A 12,355-nucleotide genomic window follows, 5' to 3' on the forward strand; every position below is an offset into this window, starting at 1 on the left:
CACTAAAACAGCCTTATCCCTCCTCTCATTATCACTATGTCAACCACATCACTAAAACAGCCTTATCCCTCCTCTCATTACCACCATGTCAACCACATCACTAAAACAGTCTTATCCCTCCTCTCATTACCACAATGTCAACCACATCACTAAAACAGCCTTATCCCTCCTCTCATTACCACCATGTCAACCACATCACTAAAACAGCCTTATCCCTCCTCTCATTATCACCATGTCAACCACATCACTAAAACAGCCTTATCCCTCCTCTCATTACCACCATGTTAACCACATCACTAAAACAGCCTTATCCCTCCTCTCATTATAACCATGTCAACCACGTCACTAAAACAGCCTTATCCCTCCTCTCATTACCACCATGTCAACCACGTCACTAAAACAGCCTTACCCCTCCTCTCATTATCACCATGTCAACCACATCACTAAAACAGCCTTACCCCTCCTCTTATTATCACCATGTCAACCACATCACTGAAACACCCTTATCCCTCCTCGCATTATCACCATGTCAACCACATCACTGAAACAGCCTTACCCCTCCTCTCATTATCACCATGTCAACCACATCACTGAAACACCCTTATCCCTCCTCGCATTATCACCATGTCAACCACATCACTGAAACAGCCTTACCCCTCCTCTCATTATCACCATGTCAACCACATCACTAAAACAGCCTTATCCCTCCTCTCATTACCACCATGTCAAACACATCACTAAAACAGCCTTATCCCTCCTCTCATTATCACCATGTCAACCACATCACTAAAACAGCCTTATCCCTCCTCTCATTACCACCATGTTAACCACATCACTAAAACAGCCTTATCCCTCCTCTCATTATCACCATGTCAACCACATCACTAAAACAGCCTTATCCCTCCTCTCATTACCACCATGTCAACCACATCACTAAAACAGCCTTATCCCTCCTCTCATTATCACCATGTCAACCACATCACCGAAACACCCTTATCCCTCCTCGCATTATCACCATGTCAACCACATCACTGAAACAGCCTTATCCCTCCTCTCATTATCACCATGTCAACCACATCCCAAAAACATCCTTATCCCTCCTCTCATTACCAATATGTCAACCACATCACTGAAAAAGCCTTACCCCTCCTCTCATTATCACCATGTCAACCACATCACTAAAACAGCCTTATCCCTCCTCTCATTACCACCATGTCAACCACATCACTAAAACAGCCTTATCCCTCCTCTCATTACCACCATGTCAGCCACATCACTAAAATAGCCTTACCCCTCCTCTCATTACCACCATGTCAACCACATCACTAAAACAGCCTTATCCCTCCTCTCATTATCACCATGTCAACCACATCACTAAAACAGCCTTATCCCTCCTCTCATTATCACCATGTCAACCACATCACTAAAACAGCCTTATCCCTCCTCTCATTACCACCACCTCTGACTGGTCACTGTTTAAATCTTCACCTCTTCTTAATAGACTGATTTCCATCTTTAAAGTATAGGTATAGGTATATCCATAGAGCAGAGCATATAGTATAATAACATTTAACTGGTCTGTTTTTATCGTCTGTTTGAAACTCCTACCTCTCCTCTCTGGAGGGGCGTCCATCTTTAAATTTAGGAGGATGACCCATAGATTTGTCACTCTTCATGGAGACACAGCTGGGTCCAGGGGAGTCTGCTCTCTGCTGCTGGACTCTTCTAGAAAAACAAGAACCAGCATCACACCATGTCAACAACATCACTAAAACAGCCTTATCCCTCCTCTCATTATCACTATGTCAACCACATCACTAAAACAGCCTTATCCCTCCTCTCATTACCACCATGTCAACCACATCACTAAAACAGTCTTATCCCTCCTCTCATTACCACAATGTCAACCACATCACTAAAACAGCCTTATCCCTCCTCTCATTACCACCATGTCAACCACATCACTAAAACAGCCTTATCCCTCCTCTCATTATCACCATGTCAACCACATCACTAAAACAGCCTTATCCCTCCTCTCATTACCACCATGTTAACCACATCACTAAAACAGCCTTATCCCTCCTCTCATTATCACCATGTCAACCACGTCACTAAAACAGCCTTATCCCTCCTCTCATTACCACCATGTCAACCACGTCACTAAAACAGCCTTACCCCTCCTCTCATTATCACCATGTCAACCACATCACTGAAACACCCTTATCCCTCCTCGCATTATCACCATGTCAACCACATCACTGAAACAGCCTTACCCCTCCTCTCATTATCACCATGTCAACCACATCACTGAAACACCCTTATCCCTCCTCGCATTATCACCATGTCAACCACATCACTGAAACAGCCTTACCCCTCCTCTCATTATCACCATGTCAACCACATCACTAAAACAGCCTTATCCCTCCTCTCATTACCACCATGTCAAACACATCACTAAAACAGCCTTATCCCTCCTCTCATTATCACCATGTCAACCACATCACTAAAACAGCCTTATCCCTCCTCTCATTACCACCATGTTAACCACATCACTAAAACAGCCTTATCCCTCCTCTCATTATCACCATGTCAACCACATCACTAAAACAGCCTTATCCCTCCTCTCATTACCACCATGTCAACCACATCACTAAAACAGCCTTATCCCTCCTCTCATTATCACCATGTCAACCACATCACCGAAACACCCTTATCCCTCCTCGCATTATCACCATGTCAACCACATCACTGAAACAGCCTTATCCCTCCTCTCATTATCACCATGTCAACCACATCCCAAAAACATCCTTATCCCTCCTCTCATTACCAATATGTCAACCACATCACTGAAAAAGCCTTACCCCTCCTCTCATTATCACCATGTCAACCACATCACTAAAACAGCCTTATCCCTCCTCTCATTACCACCATGTCAACCACATCACTAAAACAGCCTTATCCCTCCTCTCATTACCACCATGTCAACCACATCACTAAAATAGCCTTACCCCTCCTCTCATTACCACCATGTCAACCACATCACTAAAACAGCCTTATCCCTCCTCTCATTATCACCATGTCAACCACATCACTAAAACAGCCTTATCCCTCCTCTCATTATCACCATGTCAACCACATCACTAAAACAGCCTTATCCCTCCTCTCATTATCACCATGTCAACCACATCACTAAAACAGCCTTATCCCTCCTCTCATTACCACCACCTCTGACTGGTCACTGTTTAAATCTTCACCTCTTATTAATAGACTGATTTCCATCTTTAAAGTATAGGTATAGGTATATCCATAGAGCAGAGCATATAGTATAATAACATTTAACTGGTCTGTTTTTATCGTCTGTTTGAAACTCCTACCTCTCCTCTCTGGAGGGGCGTCCATCTTTAAATTTAGGAGGATGACCCATAGATTTGTCACTCTTCATGGAGACACAGCTGGGTCCAGGGGAGTCTGCTCTCTGCTGCTGGACTCTTCTAGAAAAACAAGAACCAGCATCACACCATGTCAACAACATCACTAAAACAGCCTTATCCCTCCTCTCATTATCACTATGTCAACCACATCACTAAAACAGCCTTATCCCTCCTCTCATTACCACCATGTCAACCACATCACTAAAACAGTCTTATCCCTCCTCTCATTACCACAATGTCAACCACATCACTAAAACAGCCTTATCCCTCCTCTCATTACCACCATGTCAACCACATCACTAAAACAGCCTTATCCCTCCTCTCATTATCACCATGTCAACCACATCACTAAAACAGCCTTATCCCTCCTCTCATTACCACCATGTTAACCACATCACTAAAACAGCCTTATCCCTCCTCTCATTATCACCATGTCAACCACGTCACTAAAACAGCCTTATCCCTCCTCTCATTACCACCATGTCAACCACGTCACTAAAACAGCCTTACCCCTCCTCTCATTATCACCATGTCAACCACATCACTAAAACAGCCTTACCCCTCCTCTTATTATCACCATGTCAACCACATCACTGAAACACCCTTATCCCTCCTCGCATTATCACCATGTCAACCACATCACTGAAACAGCCTTACCCCTCCTCTCATTATCACCATGTCAACCACATCACTGAAACACCCTTATCCCTCCTCGCATTATCACCATGTCAACCACATCACTGAAACAGCCTTACCCCTCCTCTCATTATCACCATGTCAACCACATCACTAAAACAGCCTTATCCCTCCTCTCATTACCACCATGTCAAACACATCACTAAAACAGCCTTATCCCTCCTCTCATTATCACCATGTCAACCACATCACTAAAACAGCCTTATCCCTCCTCTCATTACCACCATGTTAACCACATCACTAAAACAGCCTTATCCCTCCTCTCATTATCACCATGTCAACCACATCACTAAAACAGCCTTATCCCTCCTCTCATTACCACCATGTCAACCACATCACTAAAACAGCCTTATCCCTCCTCTCATTATCACCATGTCAACCACATCACCGAAACACCCTTATCCCTCCTCGCATTATCACCATGTCAACCACATCACTGAAACAGCCTTATCCCTTCTCTCATTATCACCATGTCAACCACATCCCAAAAACATCCTTATCCCTCCTCTCATTACCAATATGTCAACCACATCACTGAAAAAGCCTTACCCCTCCTCTCATTATCACCATGTCAACCACATCACTAAAACAGCCTTATCCCTCCTCTCATTACCACCATGTCAACCACATCACTAAAACAGCCTTATCCCTCCTCTCATTACCACCATGTCAACCACATCACTAAAATAGCCTTACCCCTCCTCTCATTACCACCATGTCAACCACATCACTAAAACAGCCTTATCCCTCCTCTCATTATCACCATGTCAACCACATCACTAAAACAGCCTTATCCCTCCTCTCATTATCACCATGTCAACCACATCACTAAAACAGCCTTATCCCTCCTCTCATTACCACCACCTCTGACTGGTCACTGTTTAAATCTTCACCTCTTCTTAATAGACTGATTTCCATCTTTAAAGTATAGGTATAGGTATATCCATAGAGCAGAGCATATAGTATAATAACATTTAACTGGTCTGTTTTTATCGTCTGTTTGAAACTCCTACCTCTCCTCTCTGGAGGGGCGTCCATCTTTAAATTTAGGAGGATGACCCATAGATTTGTCACTCTTCATGGAGACACAGCTGGGTCCAGGGGAGTCTGCTCTCTGCTGCTGGACTCTTCTAGAAAAACAAGAACCAGCATCACACCATGTCAACAACATCACTAAAACAGCCTTATCCCTCCTCTCATTATCACTATGTCAACCACATCACTAAAACAGCCTTATCCCTCCTCTCATTACCACCATGTCAACCACATCACTAAAACAGTCTTATCCCTCCTCTCATTACCACAATGTCAACCACATCACTAAAACAGCCTTATCCCTCCTCTCATTACCACCATGTCAACCACATCACTAAAACAGCCTTATCCCTCCTCTCATTATCACCATGTCAACCACATCACTAAAACAGCCTTATCCCTCCTCTCATTACCACCATGTTAACCACATCACTAAAACAGCCTTATCCCTCCTCTCATTATCACCATGTCAACCACGTCACTAAAACAGCCTTATCCCTCCTCTCATTACCACCATGTCAACCACGTCACTAAAACAGCCTTACCCCTCCTCTCATTATCACCATGTCAACCACATCACTAAAACAGCCTTACCCCTCCTCTTATTATCACCATGTCAACCACATCACTGAAACACCCTTATCCCTCCTCGCATTATCACCATGTCAACCACATCACTGAAACAGCCTTACCCCTCCTCTCATTATCACCATGTCAACCACATCACTGAAACACCCTTATCCCTCCTCGCATTATCACCATGTCAACCACATCACTGAAACAGCCTTACCCCTCCTCTCATTATCACCATGTCAACCACATCACTAAAACAGCCTTATCCCTCCTCTCATTACCACCATGTCAAACACATCACTAAAACAGCCTTATCCCTCCTCTCATTATCACCATGTCAACCACATCACTAAAACAGCCTTATCCCTCCTCTCATTACCACCATGTTAACCACATCACTAAAACAGCCTTATCCCTCCTCTCATTATCACCATGTCAACCACATCACTAAAACAGCCTTATCCCTCCTCTCATTACCACCATGTCAACCACATCACTAAAACAGCCTTATCCCTCCTCTCATTATCACCATGTCAACCACATCACCGAAACACCCTTATCCCTCCTCGCATTATCACCATGTCAACCACATCACTGAAACAGCCTTATCCCTCCTCTCATTATCACCATGTCAACCACATCCCAAAAACATCCTTATCCCTCCTCTCATTACCAATATGTCAACCACATCACTGAAAAAGCCTTACCCCTCCTCTCATTATCACCATGTCAACCACATCACTAAAACAGCCTTATCCCTCCTCTCATTACCACCATGTCAACCACATCACTAAAACAGCCTTATCCCTCCTCTCATTACCACCATGTCAGCCACATCACTAAAATAGCCTTACCCCTCCTCTCATTACCACCATGTCAACCACATCACTAAAACAGCCTTATCCCTCCTCTCATTATCACCATGTCAACCACATCACTAAAACAGCCTTATCCCTCCTCTCATTATCACCATGTCAACCACATCACTAAAACAGCCTTATCCCTCCTCTCATTATCACCATGTCAACCACATCACTAAAACAGCCTTATCCCTCCTCTCATTACCACCACCTCTGACTGGTCACTGTTTAAATCTTCACCTCTTATTAATAGACTGATTTCCATCTTTAAAGTATAGGTATAGGTATATCCATAGAGCAGAGCATATAGTATAATAACATTTAACTGGTCTGTTTTTATCGTCTGTTTGAAACTCCTACCTCTCCTCTCTGGAGGGGCGTCCATCTTTAAATTTAGGAGGATGACCCATAGATTTGTCACTCTTCATGGAGACACAGCTGGGTCCAGGGGAGTCTGCTCTCTGCTGCTGGACTCTTCTAGAAAAACAAGAACCAGCATCACACCATGTCAACAACATCACTAAAACAGCCTTATCCCTCCTCTCATTATCACTATGTCAACCACATCACTAAAACAGCCTTATCCCTCCTCTCATTACCACCATGTCAACCACATCACTAAAACAGTCTTATCCCTCCTCTCATTACCACAATGTCAACCACATCACTAAAACAGCCTTATCCCTCCTCTCATTACCACCATGTCAACCACATCACTAAAACAGCCTTATCCCTCCTCTCATTATCACCATGTCAACCACATCACTAAAACAGCCTTATCCCTCCTCTCATTACCACCATGTCAACCACATCACTAAAGAGAGAGAGTTTATATTTATACTGTGCAAGTATTCTGTGTAATTGTATTTATTTAGTTATTATTCTACATTTTGTATCTTCATTTAATTTTTACATTCATTTTGTATTTTTTATTCATCACTTAATGTCTCTTTTTGAGCTGCAATAACAAGAGAGATTCCCCTTGTGTGGGATTCATACTTTGTGTGTGTGTGTGTGTGTGTGTGTGTGTGTGTGTGTGTGTGTGTGTGTGTGTGTGTGTGTGTGTGTGTGTGTGTGTGTGTGTGTGTGTAAGGAGTACAGGTAAACTGTAATCCTCTTCAGTTAGTTAATGATTGATTGTGAGAGAGTATCAGTAGAGTCTGATAACATTTAACTGGTCTGTTTTTATCGTCTGTTTGAAACTCCTACCTCTTCTCTCTGGAGGGGCGTCCATCTTTAAAGACAGGAGGTTTATTCATAGACCAGTCACTCTTCATGGAGACACAGCTGGGTCCAGGGGAGTCTGCTCTCTGCTGCTGGACTCTTCTAGAAAAACAAGAACCAGGATTTATGGACGTTTGATAGATGCTGTATTTTTATAATCTCTGATAACTCCTTATATAAGTGTTTCACATCGGTCGAAAAATATAAACGTAAACAGTTTTATTTTAAACTTAACCTTCCCCTGATTGTAGGCAGACAGGGAAAAGGAATGTCAACACAACCATGGAAAACTCAAATAAATAAAAATATAAGTCCGAATGAAAATGAACATCACAATGAAAACTTAACAATTATCAATTATAAAGTGCTCAAAAACATGTGCTACAAAAAAGTGTTCTAAAAACATTTGCAGTGTTAAATGTAAACATAAGAGATGAGATCATGAGATCACTATTGCATTACTTGGTAGGTGGATTAAAGCTTATCTTCAACCTAGAACATGGAACATATGGATGTCATTGTTGTTGGGACATGGAGATATGTCCAGTACTGTCATGAACCATCATCCATGTTGTAAAGATCGCTAGTTAGCATGTTCGCTAACTAGCGATTAGATTTTGTTGTTATGCTTGCTATCCATGTCATAACGAAAATGCCTACATTAAACAGAATAATGATAATGCCATCAAAGGGGGAAATGGGACATGGAGATATGTCCAGTACTGTCATGAACCAATGCTGGCCGCGGCGCCTGAGATCTGAGAAGAACTACTACTAACTCTGAGATGGACAACAGTCACAGACAGAGAGATCCTCTTCTTACCTCTTGGCTTTGCTCTGGCGGCCATGTTCCCAAGACAGAGTGGTCTTAGAGGTAGGACCCCCCTCCTCCCTCTCCTCATCCATAGCAGACTGGAGACCTGGACACAAACACAACTCCATATTGTTTCTGTGGATTGTATTTGGGTACCAGACAGGACATTCTTGTAGAGAAGACTGTATATCCTCCTCCTCTCTGACACACACACACACACACACACACACACACACACACACACACACACACACACACACACACACACACACACACACACACACACACTCTATCACTATCTATGTCTAGATCTCATACACTCTATCACTATCTATGTCTAGATCTACACACTCTATCACTAACTGTCTAGATCTACACACTCCATCACTATCTATGTCTAGATCTCATACATATCATTATTAGGACAATTCTATATTTCCCTTTTGAACTGCTGCTGTGGGGTTCTGCGGGTGTAGGCAGAGGGGTTAATATGGAATGATAAGAAAAAAAACACAAAACAAAAATAACTTGGCCCTAACCCTACACTCATAAAGAAGGAGGATTCAGAGAACTGAGGTCTACCCAGCCCAAGAGACAATCACCCATTGTTAACTCTCCATGGGGAGACTAGATAAGAGCTGGGACGTACCATTATTACCATTATTTACATACATATTCTTTTTAAATACAAAATTGCAAAAGACTCCCGTTTCCCCCCTTTTATCTGCCGGATGGTACGGTCTGACCACGACTGACTGGGAGCAGTTGATAACGCGGTGTCCTATCAGAGACGGCCGACCGTGATTAGTGTGGGAGGAAATGTTGCTCCCTCACAACGGGAACCAATGAAACGTCTCTTCCCCAGAGTGGAGTCACTGGCCTCAAGAGTGTAAAGATCAGTGTACTAAACCGTTATCGACGCTCATAAAGCCAACAATAAGTCACTCATGTGACCAATAAACCTCCACAACACACTACACGTGTACAGTCCAAGAGACGGTCACCTGTTCCTTTATTCAGACAGGTTGTCTCTCTGAGATCAATATCTCTTCTACAGCAGGAACCTGGGAACACTGAAATCGGACTGAAAACTGTTTAATTTAGAATATATGAATACATTGCAAACATATCACCAATAATCTTAAGAAAACATGACATTAAGCAAACTGTACCTTAGCTTCTCTGTGGTGAAGACGTGTTCAGCCCCGCAAAGTCTGAAAATATAAAAACACAAAAGCAGGGAGAGTAAGATGGGTTGAAGGAAGAGATTCAGGCGTTCACCAAAACACAAAGGAAGTGTTTAGAACGGAGACAGAACACTCACACGGTTCTAAAGGTTCTGAGAGTAAAGATTGAGCTGCTGCTCCTCAGTGAAGACAGATGGAATGAGGAAGGAGGCGTTGAACGACAGCTAACTCCACCTTAACCCTGGACCTGGACCTGAGTAAGAGCTGTCATTAATCAATCATTAACCAACTAAAGAGGATTAATGGTTAACCTGTACTCCTTATGCACACACACACACTTCGGGTTTTAGTGAGCGGACCAATCACAGCCCTCGCTGCTGCGTCGCCTCGACGGAAGGTGACAATTTGTTGGGAGGCGCACGTCAGGCCCTCGCGGTGGACGCAAGGAGGGTCCGCGAGGACGGACTTGCCTTGCGTGAACGTGGGACCATGACCAGCCCTTAAGGGCGCACTCACACTAGGCCAAGTGTCCCTGTACCGTACTCAAGTACGACCCCCCCCCCCCCCCCCCCCCCACTCACACTAGGCCGAGTGTCCCTGTACCGTACTCAAGTACGACCCCCCCCCCCCCCCACTAGACAATCTCAACTGGGCCTGAGTGCGGTTGCCTCTTGTACACGCGGTTGCGTATCTTGCGTGTAAGAGCTGTCATTAAAACAATCAATCATTAACTAACTACAGAGGAGAACTGGTTTACCTGTACTCCTCACACACACACACAGACACACACACACACAGACACACGCACGCACGCACACACACGCACACACACACACACGGCCATTTACCAATAAAACATCCACAAGCAGGTAAGATAAGATTAACTTTATCAATCCCACACGGTGGAATCACTTGTTATTGCAGCTCAAGAGTCAAAAGTACAGAGAAAGAGAGATTAATGATTTATCTCTCACGTAGAGTGTCTCTCACTCTACGTCCCTCTCCCCCCTCCCCTCTCTCTCTCTCTCTCTCTCTCTCAGTCAGGTTTAATACTACAGCATATATTAATACTAATTATAATACTGATGACAGTGATATAGCTAGTCAGGTTTAGGATTTAGTATACATTAATACATTGTGAATACATGACCAATAATCTGAAGAAAACATGACATTAAGCAAACTGTACCTTAGCTTCTCTTGATGAAAACGCGTTCAGCCCCGCAAAGTCTGAAAATAGAAAAGCAGGGAGAGTAAGATGGGTTGAAGGAAGAGATTCAGGCATTCACCAAAACACAAAGGAAGTGTTTAGAACGGAGACAGAACACTCACACGGTTCTAAAGGTTCTGAGAGTAAAGATTGAGCTGCTGCTCCTCAGTGAAGACAGATGGAATGAGGAAGGAGGCGTTGAACGACAGCTAACTCCACCTTAAACCTTTATGACGGTCAGGGCTGGGCTTCACCAGAACACACACCCAGAACTGTATCAGGTGATGAGATAAGACAGAGCAAAGGGTTGAGGAGGTCCATATAAAGCTATAAAACCACCAGGTCCCAATCACCACGTTGGAGGTTAAAACAGTGCAGCTAAAGTTACGTCAAGGCTATTAAGTTCTGCTGTACTTTGTATCGTCTGCTGTGAAATCACGTGACTCCCGACGTATCCAAATACAATGGGATGAAAAGCTAAGGAATCACTTTTATCACTTTGAAGGAGAAGAAAACGACTGAGGACTTTTCAGATTTATTTTTCACATCAGTGTACTAAACCGTTATCGACGCTCATAAAACCAACAATAAGTCACTCATGTGACCAATAAACCTCCACAACACACTACACGTGTACAGTCCAAGAGACGGTCACAAGTCGTCCTTTCAGCTCAAAACAGGGAATGTTTGAATCCAAAGCGTTTTCCATTAGAACCCAATGTGAGTTCAGTTCCGTTCCTGGACCAGAGGTTCCTTATGAAAACGCCCTCAACACAGTGAAACTAGTTATTGATGTTCTGACCCATGTTCCTTTATTCAGACAGGTTGTTTCTCTGAGATCAATATCTCTTCTACAGCATGTTATGATATTTTAGTCCAGGAAAGGCCGCCGAGACAGGATCGCTTTTAACTCACTTTATTTTGTTAAGGTTATTGGTCTATTGTCTATCGTCTATGAAACAAAAGGAGAGGGATCGTATATAACACGCGTGGAGCGTCTCTAAGCTTTACATCTAATCGATACGCCGCTCAAGAGATTCTGACCTAAAATGGCGGAGTCCGAGTTAAATAGGCAGGTAGAGGTGGGCGTGTTCTGTGGCTTTAAAAGCCCGCCCCCTTCATCTATGACGCAAGTCTTACAGCTTATGTTATGTTTACTCAGTATACGGCATTTCAGAATGTTAGTAAACAATAGCCATAACGACACTTCCGGGTGGCAGAACGAGCAGCTACCACTGACCAGAAGCCATCCAGCCGGCTGTAAACACAAATAATAATAATAAATAATAATAAATAAATAACAATAAAGACTATGTCACACAGTC

The 12,355-nt window shown here is 43.4% G+C and overlaps 1 protein-coding gene across 1 annotated transcript in view; it reads right to left on the reverse strand.

The window, feature by feature from the left end:
* The window catches only part of LOC311371314 (uncharacterized protein), a gene marked incomplete at its 3' end in the record, with an annotated part of 33,960 nt that extends 22,614 nt beyond the window's left edge, over positions 1–11,346 (reverse strand). Inside the window, 10 exon segments of the mRNA XM_084489466.1 lie at positions 1,609–1,725; positions 3,375–3,478; positions 5,152–5,257; positions 6,956–7,072; positions 7,805–7,921; positions 8,643–8,739; positions 9,806–9,847; positions 9,958–10,073; positions 11,010–11,050; positions 11,153–11,346. Coding sequence (XP_084345592.1) covers positions 1,609–1,725; positions 3,375–3,478; positions 5,152–5,257; positions 6,956–7,072; positions 7,805–7,921; positions 8,643–8,725 — 644 coding nt within the window. The 5' untranslated portion in view covers positions 8,726–8,739; positions 9,806–9,847; positions 9,958–10,073; positions 11,010–11,050; positions 11,153–11,346.
* Between the last annotated feature and the right edge of the window lie 1,009 nt (positions 11,347–12,355).

The sequence above is a fragment of the Micromesistius poutassou genome (genome assembly GCF_964030765.1).
Source record: "Micromesistius poutassou genome assembly, contig: SCAFFOLD_3286, whole genome shotgun sequence".
Classification (NCBI taxonomy): Eukaryota; Metazoa; Chordata; class Actinopteri; order Gadiformes; family Gadidae; genus Micromesistius; species Micromesistius poutassou.